Source organism: Pristiophorus japonicus, chromosome 7 (assembly GCF_044704955.1).
Source record: "Pristiophorus japonicus isolate sPriJap1 chromosome 7, sPriJap1.hap1, whole genome shotgun sequence".
NCBI classification, from domain to species: Eukaryota; Metazoa; Chordata; class Chondrichthyes; family Pristiophoridae; genus Pristiophorus; species Pristiophorus japonicus.
This window is the reverse complement of record NC_091983.1, coordinates 33,070,914-33,085,625: the sequence shown is the minus strand read 5'-3', so window position 1 is coordinate 33,085,625 and position 14,712 is coordinate 33,070,914. Positions and strand designations below refer to the sequence as shown.

General features: G+C 42.8%; 1 protein-coding gene across 3 annotated transcripts in view; it reads left to right on the top strand.

Annotated features, from left to right (window-relative positions):
- Positions 1-14,712, top strand: part of fbxo9 (F-box protein 9) — a 148,365-nt gene that overhangs the window by 43,177 nt on the left and 90,476 nt on the right. For all 3 annotated transcript variants that reach the window (XM_070884904.1, XM_070884903.1, XM_070884905.1), the window contains exons 3-4: positions 9,426-9,584; positions 10,531-10,588. In XM_070884904.1, the coding sequence (XP_070741005.1) occupies positions 9,426-9,584; positions 10,531-10,588 (217 nt within the window). The remainder of the gene's footprint in view (positions 1-9,425; positions 9,585-10,530; positions 10,589-14,712) is intronic.

The window sequence follows — 14,712 nt, the reverse complement described above, 5'->3', positions numbered from 1 at the left end:
TACTCCTGCACCTATTTTCTATGTTTCTATAACTGTAAAAGAAAAAAATAACTTGGATTTATATAGAACCTTTCATAATCTCAGGTTGCACCAGCCAGTGAGTCACAGCTAATGAATTACTTTTGAAGTGCCGTCACTGTTATGTCAAGAAACGCAACACCCAATTAGTGCGCAGAAAGATCCCACAAATGGAGGTGAATGACCAGTTAATTTATTTTTAGTGGTGGTGGTGGTTATGGGATATATATAGACCAGGACATCAGGAGAACTCCCTGACCTTCAAAAAAAAATGTGCAATGCGATCCTTTATGTCCCTCTGAGCAAGCAGAATGGTTTAATGTCACAGCTGAAAGCTATCAATTCTAATCATGCAGCACTCCCGGAGTACTGCACTGAAGTATCAACCTGCATTATGTGGTCAATTTCTGGAGTGAGATGTGAACTCATGACCACCTGATTCAGGTGAAAATGCTACCAAATGAACAAAGCTGACATAATTAGTCAAATTCGAGGCATTCAATTCATCTAAATTGACAAATTATTTAAAAACAAACATTCATAGATCATAGTTTGTCTGAGATAAACTATTTTATCTGTGTTTGTTTGTGGAGTAATTCATCTCATTTTACCCTAAACATATACCATATCCAGCAGGGAACTGCTACATACACTCAACTTTTAGACAATCAAGCAGTCCAAAATCTAACAAAGAAGTAAAAGGGAGCACCACTGCTGTTACAATGACGAGTACAAACCTTCACTGCTACTGATGTCTGCAATAGAAAAGAAGCTATAGGTGTTACCTGGAGTAGAGGTGCTGCTTGATGTTGTGAGGGGGAATGAGAGAATATGATCTTGGTAAATATTCTGACACGAGGCATGTCAAAATTGTTGTGCCAGGCGTCAACATTTTTTGCTCAATTTCTACATACATGTAGAATGTCAGTGAGTCATCCAGAGGGCAGCCAAATTACATTTTGTGAGCTAATGTATTTCTCCTGTGGTTGAATAATTTAGCGACAGTTGTCCACAAACTCACTCGGAAAGATAATGGAATCCTTACTCAAAAATGAAATAGAAAAACATCTGGAAACTGAAAATATAGCAAAGAGTAGTCAGCATGGATTTCAATAGGTAAGTTCATGCTCGACCAACCTTATTGAATTCTTTGAAGAAGTAATGGAAAGGGTTGATCAGGGTAATGCAGTAGATGTAATATATTGGATTTCCAAAAGGCCTTCATTGAGGTACTGTTTAGTAGACTCATGGCTAAGGTCAAACATGTGGAGTCAGAGGACAAGTAACAGTATGGATAGATAGTAAGCTGGCTACAAAACAGAAAACAGGAAGGATTAAAGGTAGTTGCTCAGACTGGCAAAAGGTAGGAAGTGGTGATCTGCTGGGATCACTGTTGTTCACCATTTACATAAACAATTTGGACTCTGAATCGGAAGTACAATATCAAAATTTGCAGATGACATTAAATTGTGGATTGTAGTTAATACAGAGGAGGACTGCGACAAAATATAGGAAAACATTAATTAATAAACTTGTAAAATGAGCGTATAATTGGCAAATGAACTTCAATAAAGATAAGTGTGAGGTGGTAAATTTTGATGAGAATACGAAGGCCACATACTCCTTGAAAAATAAGTGTCTAAATGGAGTAGAGGAGTTAAGGGGTCTGGAGGTACAGATATATAAATCACTAAAAGTAGCGACGCAGGTTAATAAGACCATTTTTTTTAAAGTAACCAAAGCGCTGGGGTTCATTTCTAGAGGGATAGAACTGAAAAGCAGGGAAGTTATGTTAAACTTGCAAAGAATTTTGGTTAGACCACACTTGGAGGACTGTGAACAGTTCTGGTCTCCATATTATAAAAAGGATGTAGTGACACTGGAGAAAGTGCAAAAATGAATTACTGGAATGATACAGAACTGAGAGGTTATACCTTACAGGAGAGATTGAACAGGCTGGGGGGTCATTTTTTGAGAAAAGAGAAGACTGAGGGGTGATGTGATGGAAGTCTTTAAGATTATCAAAGGGTTTGATAAAGTCGATGTTGAAAAGATGTTTCCACTTGCGGGGGAGAACAGAATTAGAGGCCATAAATGTAAGATAATCACTAATGAAGTCACTAGAGAATTCAGGAGAAACTTCTTTACCCAGAGAGTGGTTAGAATATGAAACTCGCTAGCGCAAGGAGTAGTTGAGGTGATAGCATAGTGCATTTAAGAGGAAGCTCGATAAACACATGAAGAAAAGAATAGAATGATATATTGATGAAGTAGGGTGGGTGGAGGGTCGTGTGGAACATAAACACTAACGTAGACAAGTTGGGTCAATGGCCTGTTTCTGTGGTATAAATATTATGTAATACTATTCAATATTTAAAATGGAGACCTATGATGTTGTTAGGACCCCAATGCGATTCTAACTTGAAATCACAGTGTGTCCAGCTTCCATATAGCTTCTTTTCCAATTTTCTTTTGCCTCATCACCCTCAGTAAGCTTTTTTGCTCATCATGGGGCCTATTTTCATTTAGATAGAGTAACACTTGGAGGAGGAGGAGCAGCAGCAGCCTCATCAGTCCGCAGCATTTGGGGCTCTCTGAAGACAGCAGCTGTGGTGGGGGATGGGAGGACGCTGATTGTTGGAAGCCATACCCAGCACAAGGGGTGTACAGGCCAAGAGTCACTTTCTCGGATCTATCTGAGGAATAGGCCTTCCAATACCTCATAGAGCTACCTTGAGTGAAGCCAGAAGTTTTCTTTTTGTTGCGAGCCCCTGAAATCCTTAACTGTTCTGCTCAGCAGAACTGGGAAGAGGACATTTCCCTCCGGCGGGCTGTTTACTGGGCTGTTCCTGCCACTGGTACCTATTGCTCATTGGTGCAAGGTGTTTCATTTCATGCAATTTAACCCATGCAGCGTGCCAATGATTGAGTTGGTGCCTGGGAGGGATGGAGTGTATTACAATGCATCCTCAGCAGGATTGTCTTGCTTTGCAGGAGCCTCTTGCTGCTAAGAAAGACCTAGAAGAATTAGAAAAGGGACAAGTGTTAGGATGGCAGATAGAAGCTGGACATTTGAAGGTGATTGTCTTGAAAATACTGATTGAAGTTGTGAAGCTTGGTGCATATTTTCTGAGCCGAATGAAGAGTTTTAACTAATATAAAGACACCCTGCTGAGTTAAGTCATCAGCCTCCCCTCCGCTATTCGTGCTTCTGACTAGGCCAGTGAACTCTAGGACTTCTTGCACTCCTTGGGTGAGGGCGATTATGCTGGCGACTCCTACTTCCGTCTTGATCCTCTCCCTGTTATTATACCTTGTCTTGCAGAAAGACAGGGTGAGAGTTAGTGAATGTCTGTTGAAAAGTTAAGTGGAGATGTGTAGGGCTGATGCATATAGTAGATAGGTTAAGAGTTAGGGAAGATGCATGATTGATTGATTAAGGATGGGGTGGTGTGAAGGGAAGTTTGTGGAACATGGTGAGGATGGAATGGTGGGAGGAGTTGGTTGTGCAAGTGGTATTATGTCAGAAGGGAATGGTATTGGTATGTGGTGTGAAGAGAGAAAAGGAAGAGATGTGTTTGTTTGGAATGAAAAAGATGTGGCAGTGTGCCCTTGTGATTGTATGCTGAAGGATGTGATGTAGGGGAGGGAAATGTTGAGAGTGGTGGGGGGAGGTATTTCAGGTATTGTCAAGTACTTGCCCCTGTTGCTCTTATAAGGTCATTGATACTGACTGACCCTTTCAGGCTATGGAAATGCTCATGTAGCCTATGGGCAACAGTTTCTTCCTTCTTGCGCTCACTTCCTGCACTAGCACCTCCATCTGAAAAGTGGGGAGGGCAGCCCTTTGACTCTTAGCAAAAAGTCTTCCAGCTGTACAATGAAAAATCCAAGCGAGGGATGCAACCTAACTTTGAGGTGCATCCCCACTTCAAGTAGGTCTGTGGAGTCATGCCAGAAATTGCATGCAATCCAGAAGGCAGCTCATCAATCAAATGCAAAAGGGACCTGAGAGTTAAAATTGCCTGAACCTCACACCCAAGGCAAAATCGGGGTGATAGTTTTTCAATTAAATAGCAGAGCATCACGAGGCCCAGCAGATCCTGAGAATTCTTCGACTGTTGGCCTACAAGGTACAGATGCTGATTAAGAAGTAATACACCTGAAAGAGGCAAAATAGAGTTGTCAACTCTGAGTGGACATGTTAATGGAGATTTCCTCACATGACATTCCACCTCCAAGCACCCCACCCAGTCAAAAAGCCTTTTTCCCATCTGCAATATTTTTTATAAATAATAAACAAAAGTTTTCAAAGAAAATGGAAAAAAAAATGTTTTAATGCTCCTCTGATTTTTCTCTTGGTTTGTTCACAATAGTATGCAGAAGATTAATCAGCCATTATCTTATTAAATGGCGGAGCAGGCTCAAGGGGCCAGGTGGCCTACTTCTGCTTCTATTTCTTATTTAATTCCTGGAGACTCCAGGACATTCCTGGACGGTTGGCAAGCCATAAGGCAAAAAGACATGTTGGCACTCAGCATCTCAACAAACTCCAGTGGGAACTGTCGTGTTCTGTGTTTAAGAACAATAATTTCAGAGACCAAGTTTGTGACATCTTCCAAACATGATATGAATATCACATACCGAATAATACCTGAGTGGTATAGAATGCATGGCAGGGTATGTGTGAGAGAGGGAGACAAAGGGAAAGCTGAATAAGGGTAGCAAGGACAGAAGGAATGGGAGAAAGAAAGTGAAAGGGAGGGAGATGTAATGAGAGGAAGGAAGAGATAATGAGAGAAAGGCAAGTGAAGAGCAAATGAATTAGAGGAATATGGGCAGAGAGAGGGCAAGAGAGAAAGAGACAGTGACATGGAATGAGAGGAAGGATGCGGAGGAATGGAGTGAGATGGGGAATGATTCGAAAAGAGATGGAATGAAAAGATGTAATGGGTGAGGTGGAAAAGGTTTAATAGGAGGGATTAAAGAGGCAATCAGACAGGATGAGATGGATTATAAGATGAGAAGAGAAACTGATAATATGGCCCTAAATGATTTGTGTGTCATCCTGATTTATGTCTGAATACACTTCTGTGAAGTATCTTAGAATATTTTTCTGTTAAAGGTACTACATAATTGCAGGTTTCTGTTGTATCCCCTCTCGGTCACTCGTGCGTCACCCATCCCTCACTCTCATCACATTCCTTACCCATTTATCATCTGACCGATCTACCACCCTATCATTCAAAACACTAGCCCCACCTCTCCCCTTTTGAACTACCCACTCAACCCTTATATCGTCCCATTTCTCCGCTCAATAACTCAATCTTCACCCTTCGCCACTTCCCTCACCGGCTCGGCAAGGATGGATGCCAAGAGGCCAGGTGGCCTCGCACCTTCATCAGTTTACCTCCTCTGCTCCCCTCAATTCTCCCTTTTTGAATTTTTACATTTTATTTAAACCCTTATTTTGGACATTAGAAATTTCAGTCATTGATCGAATAAATATTTTCAGAGAATATTTTGACCGATCTGTGAATCAGTGGCCAGATTGTCCAACCTCGGTAATATACTCTCATTATAAAATAACACCTATCATGTCTCACACATAGTAATACCGTTAACATTGACAATTGCTGTCGTAGCATCACCTGCAGGAGTAAAGGGTACTTATGAGGTTTCAGTGAAATGCATGTCACACGTACTTAATTTATGGTTCGTAGCTAATAATTGTTGAAGACAAAGCAAATATTGAAGTATTACTGAAAATAATCAATTTACCATGCCTTTTTCAACCGTAAAAGCCCCAAAGCGTTTTACAGTCAATGAAGTACTTTTGAAATGAGAACATATGAAATAGAAGCAGGAGTAGGCCATTCGGCCCCTCGAGCCTGCTCTGCCATAAAAAGGAAAAGAGTGGCTAAAATAAATATTGGACCCCGAGGGGATGAGACTGGGGAATTAATAATGGGAAACAGGGAAATGGCAGAGACTTTGAACAAATATTTTGTATTGGTCTTCACGATAGAAGACACTAAAAACATCCCAATAGGGGATATCAAGGGGCAATAGGGAGGGAGGAACTTAATACAATCACTATCACTAATCACTAGTATTCGGTAAAATAATGGGACTAAAAGCCGACAAGTCCCTTGGACCTGATGGCTTGCATCCTAGGGTCCTTAAAGAAGTGGCTGCAGAGGTAGTGGATGCATTGGTTGTAATCTGCCAAAATTTCCTGGATCTGGGGAGATCCCAACGGATTGGAAAACAGCAAATGTAACGCCCCTGTTTTTAAAAAAAAAAGAGGCAGACAGAAAGCAGGAAACTGTAGACCGGTTAGCCTAACATCTGTCGTTTGGAAAATGCTGGAGTCCATTTGGAGCAGCATAATTCAATCAAGCTGAGTCAGCATGGTTTTATGAAAGGGAAATCATGTTTGACAAATTTGCTGGAGTTCTTCGAGGATGTAACGAGTAGGATGGATAAGGGGGAACCAGTGGATGTGCTGTATTTGGATTTCCAGAAGGCATTCGATAAGGTGCTACATAAAAGGTTACGGCACAAGATAAAAGTTCACGGGGTTGAGGGTAATATATTAGCATGGATTGAGGATTAGCTAACTAACAGAAAACAGAGTGTCGGGATAAACGGGTCATTTTCCGGTTGGCAAACAGTAACTAGAGGGGTGCCGCAGGGATCGATGCTAGGGCCTCAACTATATGCAATCTATATTAATGACTTGGATGAAGGGACCGAATGTAATGTAACCAAGTTTTCTGATGACACAAAGATGGGTGAGAAAGCAAATTGTGAGAAAGACACAAAAAAATCTGCAAAGAGATAAAGACAGGCTAAGTGAGTGGGCAAAAATTTGGCAGATGGAGTATAATGCAGGAAAATATGAGGTTATCCACTTTAGCAGAAAAAATAGAAAAGCAGATTATAATTTAAATAGAGAAAAATTGTAAAGTGCTTCAGTAAAGAGGGACCTGGGGGTCCTTGTGCATGAAACACAAAGTTAGTATGCAGGTACAGCAAGTAATCAGGAAGGCAAATGGATTGTTGGCCTTTATTGCAAGCGGGATAGAGTATAAAAGCAGAGAAGTCCTGCTACAACTATACAGGGTATTGGTGAGGCCACACCTGGAGTACTGCCTGCAGTTTTGGTCTCCGTATTTAAGAATGGATATACTTGCATTGGAGACTGCTCAGAGAAGGTTCACTAGGTTCATACCGGAGATGAGGAGGTTGACTTATGAAGATAAGTGAATAGGTTGAGTCTATATTCATTGGAGTTCAGAAGAACGAGAGGTGATCTTATCGAAACATATAAGATAATGAGCGAGACGGACAAGATGGATGCAGAGAGTATGAGCCCAAGCTTCGGCTGTCCCGCAGAACGACGCACCTCTGAGAGACTCGCCTATTTTGTAGAATTAAAAGCGCGCCTAAAACTTACCTTGCAATTCTCGGTGTTCCGCAGGCCTGTTTAGCAGTCGACGCAGCTCAGCACAAGCAGCTGGGGGCGGAGCTACAGCCCTGCGCCAAAAAGAGTGCTGGCAGCTGCGCGCGTGCGCAGTAGCTCCTGGCCCTCCCAGCGTGTCCTGTCTCCAGGCGACCCTATCCCTGGCCGAAGGGACGTTGCAATGTTCGCCGCTCCTATCCCAGGCCGAGTGGCCTGCCTGCCTCACCGTCCCTTGCCTCGCCCCGTCGCCACTGCCCTTACCTCCTCGGCGGCGGGGCCTGCCCGACCAGCAGCATTTCGGTGGCGGGGCCCACCCAAACTCCTCCTCGGTGGCGGGCCCCGCCCGAACATCTCCTCGGTGGTGGGACCAGCCCGACGGGCACCTTTTTGGCAGCGGGGCCCGCCCAACCAGCACCTCTTCGGCGGCAGGCCCCGCCCGAACACCTCCTTGGCAGCGGGCCCCACCCGAACACCTCCTTGGCAGCGGGTCCAGCCCGACCAGCTCTTCGGCAGGCTGTTGGAGGGCTCCCGGTGCTCCCGAACGGATAGTTGCTGCAGTCGGTGAGTAGAAACTTAACATTTTTTATTTATTGATTTTTAAAAAAAATTTTAAATTTTTGATTGGTTGAGTTATTGATTTATTTATCATTTATTATTGATGATGGCTCTTTATTGGTAAAAGTGAAGTGTTTAATGCATTGGAAAATCCCCTAATTTTCCTCTTAACGTCCCGATCCCCCGTTTTCCCCCCCCCCCCCCGCCCTCATCTCTGGATACCTGCGCCTAATTCGAAAGTCTATGCAAGGTTTTTCTGAGGGTACAAAAGTCAATACTTACTCCGTTCTAAGTTAGTTTTGAGTAACTTTTCGCTGCCTAAACTTGCAAAGCAGGCATATGTGGCTGGTAACGACCCTTTTTGAAAAAAAAACTGAACTAAAACGAAACTAAACTAACTCACTAGAACTGAAGCAAAATAAATGCCAAGAATTACGATTTTTAAGATACTCCAAACTAAGCGAGTTGCTCCAAAAAAAAGGAGCAACTCCAGCCGAAACTTGGGCCCAGACAGATTTTTGAGCGATGAAGGAATAAAGGGTTATGGGGAACAGGCATGGAAGTGGAACTGAGTCCATGATCAGATCAACCATGATCTTATTAAATGGCGGAGCAGGCTCGAGGGGTCAAATGGCCTACTCCTGCTCCTATTTCTTGTGTTCTTGAGATGGCATCCACTGTCATTTCACCTTGCGTTATGACACAAGGAGGGAAAATTATTTACTTAACACAAGCATTGTGAAAACTGTTACTTTAACTTTTTTAAGATAGTAGAATCAAAGGGATGCTTATTGTCTCTTAATTTTTTTTTGTTTTCCTTCAGCTTGTCTGGGTTGTTGCGTTACCACTTGCACACATAAACAGAAAACAATGGTTGTTGCTGCCTAAATTATTTCATTTTGTTGCTTTTGAGATAATATGCCTCCTGTGACCTCATTCTGTGTCCCCATCTGTGGTTAGTCCACCCATCCATTTCCCAAGCTAAGGTTCACTTAGTATGTACAGCAGTTACTGTGTCTGACTTTCACTGAATCCCCATTTATGATCAAATCTTTTAACTTCCTTTTTCCATGTGTAACAGAAAACTGATATTGGATATGTACTTGAAAAGGAAAAAATTGCATTGCTATGGCAAGGAAACAGGGGAGTGGAGCTAATTGTATTGCTCTTTCAAAGACCCGTCACAGGCACGATGGGCCGACTGGCCTCCTTATGTGCTATATGATTCTATGAACTGTTGTCACAGGGTAAATTTTATTGAGAGAAAGGCAAACAATAAATGTTAAATAATCATTTTTTTTTAAATCTGGGAGTACGGATTTAGCTATGTCATGGGTAAATTACATATAAATATTTATATGGCGATGTTACTATTATTTTCAAGGAGGAACTTAATGTGTTTCGAGCTCAATGGATGTCTGAGCTGAATCCAAATGGAAGCTCTAATGGATCAGATATGGAACCTGGTAAAGTCTCTGGCAAGGGGCTTTCTTTCAAATCTTCAAGTATCAAAGGGAAACAGGAACTTGCTCGTGAAGAAAAGGTAATGTTTGGAATGCTTCATGGGATATATTATGTCTAATTATTTTGTGTCTGGAAAACTTATCTTAAGAACATACGATAAATCAAGGATGAGAAAAGACAATTTAGCTCATTCTTTTCATGTATAGTGGCATTTAATTACATTTTGAATAACATATGTCTTTATCTCTGGGAGAAATGGGCAGGGTTGAGTAGCAACAACTTGATCGAAGACCTTGGAGAGGAAAGGAAGTTAAGAGTGGGCTTTTTAAGGAAGGTATGAGGAAGGTAATTTTGAAAGGGAGAGGGTCAGTGCCTGAATAAAGGGAGCCACTCATAATGTTGGCAGAGCCAATAACAATGGTGGCATGCATGGTGACCAGGTCGGTAATCGAGTGATTAGGGATTGGGAGTGGTTGGGAGTTCAGTGAGGATAGGGTCAAGTGACCAGAAGGAGAATCTCAAAGAAGTGATGAGAGCTTGGAGAGATCAGGCAGAAGATGGGATGAAAAACTATAGGATCGAGAATCAGGAGCTGGGGAGTGGTCAGGAGCAAGTGGAGATGATGGCAGAGGCAGCTGCAGAGATAGTTTCAATCTTGAGAGATGAAAATACCACAAGCTCTTTGCACTTAATATTGCAGGGGATCATGGGAAGAGGCAGATGGCATTTAAAATGGGTCACTTCACAAATATCATAAAATGTATCTTTCCATTCTCATGCTTGAAGCAAGTACCAGCCTTAATGATGAACTGCTTCAACAGTAGCTATTTCCACAATATCTGATTTTTGAGAAACAGATGAGCTGGATGTGAAATGCGAAGGAAATTTGGGTTGTCATTTCGCTTCACATTGCAGACCATCTTTGCGGCCGAGTCTGAATTCACAGCTGCTGTTACTTGCCACGTTACATTGTACTGCTTGCTCGCACATGTAACAGCTGACTCGCGTATATATTTATTTTGCAGGCCAAAGAATTGTTCCTGAAAGCTGTTGAGCAAGAACAGAATGGAGCAGTTTATGAAGGTAAATTAATGTATGTGTGTGAGTGTTGTGTTTTAAATTACAAAGGAATTACCATGTTTTATGTGTTTTCATTTGTGAAGGTCCAAAAAGTTCAGATTGCACATACTTTAAAGAGTATTTGCAACTGTTTTCAAAAAATATTTTGATCTTTATTGGGATCTGAGAGGAAAAACAATCCTTTTGCATGTTCCTACAAACAAGACTTAATACTTCAGTTTTCAGACTTGTGTTTAAATCCAGCCAAAACTGCTGAGGTAAAAGTCTCTTCTGTCTGAAACTTGTAATATGCCTTTCCAATGTGAAATGAGTTTGGGCAGTCACAATTCAATTCCTACTGGACAAGGGTTCATAACACAAGCCTGCCCTAACTTAACATCAAACAGACAATCTTACTGTCTGTGTGGAAAATGAAATTAGGAACAGGAGTAGCCCCTTAAGCTAGTTTTGCCATTCAATTTAGATCATGATTGATCTGTATCTTAACTTGATCTACCTCGATCTATCAATTTCAGTTTTGAAATTTTCAATTAACCCGCAGCTTCAACAGATTTTTGGGGGAGAGAGTTCCAGATTTCCACTACTCTATGTGATAAGAAGTGCTTTCTGTCACCACCGATAAATGGCCCAGCTCCAATTGTAAGGTTACGCCCCCTTGTTTTGGACTCCTTTCCCCCCCCCCCCCCCCACACCTTAGGAAATAGTTTCTCTCTCTTTACCCTATCAACTCCATTAATCATCTTAAACACCCAACCTTGTCTTCTCAAGAGAATACAAGCCTAGTCGATGCAACTTGTCCTCATAATTTAATCCGTGTATCATTCTGATGAATCTGCCTCCCCCGCTCCCCCAAGGCCAATATATCCTTCCTGAGGTGCAGTCCCCAAAACTGACCACAGTACTTTAAATGAAGTCGAATCAGATCTTTATTACTGTAACATAACTTCTACCCTTTGTATTCCATCCCCCTTGAGATAAAGGCCAACATTCAGTTAGCCATTTAAAATTATTTTTTGTACCTGTTCACTAGCTTTTCGTGATTTCTGTACTTGGACCACTAAATCTTTCTGCACATCCACAGTTCCTAGCTTGTCACCATTTAGAAAATACTCTGATCTATTTTTTAGGTCCAAAGTGAATGACTTCACATTTCACCACATTGAACTCTATATTTGCCACAGTTTTGCCCATTTACTTAATCTATCAATGTCTCTTTGCAACTTTCTGCTCCTGTCTTTCTGCTTCTGCTCCGGGGTTGGGGATAATATATTAGCATGAATAGAGAATTGGCTAACGAACAGAAAACAGAGAGTTGGGATAAATGGTTCATTGGATCTGTGCTGGGACCCCAACTATTTACAATCTTGGAAGAAGGGACCGAGTGTAAGGTAGCCAAGTTTGCTGATGATACAAAGATGCGAGGAAAAGCAATTTGTGAGGAGGACACAAAAAATCTGCAAAAGGACATAGAGAGGCTAAATGAGTGGGCAAAAATTTGGCAGATGGAGTGTAATGCTGGAAAGTGTGAGGTCATGCACTTTGGCTGAAAAAAATCAAAGAGCAAGTTATTATTTAAATGGAGAAAGATTGCAAAGTGCTGCAGTACAGTGGACCTGGGCGTACTTGTGCATGAAACACAAAAGGTTAGTATGCAGGTACAGCAAGTGATCAGGAAGGCCAATGGAATCTTGGCCTTTATTGCAAAGGGGATGGAGTATAAAAGCAGGGAAGTCTTGCTACAGTTGTACAGGGTATTGGTGAGGTCACATCTGGAATACTGCGTACAGTTTTAGTTTCCATATTTACGAAAGGATATACTTGCTTGGGAGGCAGTTCAGAGAAGGTTCACTAGATTGATTCCAAAGATGAGGGGGTTGACTTATGAGGAAAGGTTGAGTAGGTTGGGGCCTCTACTCATTGGAATTCAGAAGAATGAGAGGTGATCTTAATCGAAACGTATAAGATTATGAGGGGGCTTGACAAGGTGGATGTAGAGAGGATCTTTCCACTGATGGGGGAGACTAGAACTAGGGTGCATAATCTTAGAATAAGGGGCCGCCCATTTAAAACTGAGATGAGGAGAAATTTCTTTTCTCAAAGGGTTGTAAATCTGTGGAATTCGCTGCCTCAGAGAGCTGTGGAAGCCGGAACATCGAATAAATTTAAGACAGAAATAAACAGTTTCTTAACCGATAAAGGAATAAGGGATTATGGGGAGCGGGCAGGAAAGTGGACCTGAGTCCATGATTGGATCAACCAAGATCATATTAAATGGCGGAGCAGGCTCGAGGGGCCGTGTAGCCTACTCCTGCTCATATTTCTTATGTCTACACTATTTACTGTGCCACCTAACTTGTTGGCATCAGCAAACCTGGATATACAGCTCTCTATTTCTCATTCTAAGTCATTGATAAATATAGTGACAATCTGATGCTCCAGTACAGATCCCTGGAGGACACCGCTGGTCACATCCTGCCAATTAGAGTACATACCCATTATCCCCGCTCTCAATCTCCTACCTCCAAACCAATTTCCTACCCATGTTAATAGGTTGCCGCCAATTCCATGTGCGCTCATTATTGATGTGGAACCTTATCACATGCCTTCTGGAAACCCATATAAATAACATCCAGAGATACACGCTTATCTGCCATGTTAGTTATCTCCTTAAAATATTCAATTAGGTTTGTTAGACATGTCATACCCGTTAAAAAATCTATGATAACTGTGTCTGATTAGTTGATGTTTGTCCAAGTGTTCAGTCTCACATACCAGATTCTAGTAATTTTCTGACAATAGATGTTGGACTAATGGGCATACCATTTCCTAGTTTATCTCTTACCCTTAAATAATGGAGTGACATTGGCAATTTTAAGGTACTTTATCCCCATCCTCTACTGTGAAGACCGATACAAGTCTGTCATTTCTTGATTTTCAATAACACTTGTTGACACTGGTGCAACTGCAGGTGCTTTTCTGAGGTTGAGGTTAAGATGCATTGTTGAAGTAGAGCCGATGGAGTTTTACTTTACTGGTATCTGACTTGAGAGGAAGAAATAGAAAGACTTGGATTTATATAGCACCTTTCATCAGCACCGGACGTCCCAAAATGCTTTACATCCAATGCTGTACTTTGTGAAGTGTAGTCACTGTTGTAATAATGTCGGAATGTAATGAACGATCACGATGCTAGCATTAGGTACCTGATCCATTCCAGATTGATAACATCCCTTGTTTTGCTGAGCACAAAAACTCATCAATTTTTTTTTTAAATCAGTGAAAAAATAGGCCATTCAGCCACTCGAGTCTGTTCCCCCATTCTATTAGATGATCGCTGATCTGTATGTCAATTCTATTACTGGCCTTTGCTCCATATCCCCATATAACCTTACTTAACAAAAATTTATTGATCTCAGTCTTGAGGTTATGTTTGATCTCCAGGTAATGGGCCCAAGTTTCGGGCCGCACCAAGAACGGCGCAGCCCCAACCTGGACGCCCATTTTTCGCGCCACAAAGTGTGCCTAAAAAAACCTTACCTATTCTCCGGCTCCCTGCAGGCCTTCTGGAGCTGGGCGCGGCGCAGCACAAGCTGTGGGGGGCGGAGCGAGGTCCCTGCGCTGAAAACAGTGCCAGGACCTCTGCACAGGCGCTACAGTAGCTCCAGGCACCCAAAACACTGTGTGGGAGGGGCCTGAAGCACGCAGCCCCTAGCCCTGGCCGAATGGCCTCACTGGGGCTGCGTGGAAAAGGCTGCCTCCCACGCCCAGTTCCTGCTTCCTCCAGACCGGGACCCGACCCGACTTGACTCTTTTTCTCCCCCCCCCCCCCCTCGACCGACCCTCTGCTCCCGAACGACCTGCCCCCCCCGAACAGCCTGACCTCCCCCCGACCTCCGCTCCCAACCCCCCTCCCCTCCGACCGACCTCCTCCCCTGACCTGCCCCCCCCCCCCCCCCCCACCGATCTCCACTCCGGACCTGACCGACCCGTGCTCCCAACCCCCCGGACCCGACGCCACCTACCTGTCAATCCAGTAAGTCTAAGCTCGAAGTCTTAGCCCTGGCCGGGCCCAGCCCGTTCAGCCTCCCTCTCCTTTCTTTCTTTCTTTCTTTCTTTCTCTCTCTCTC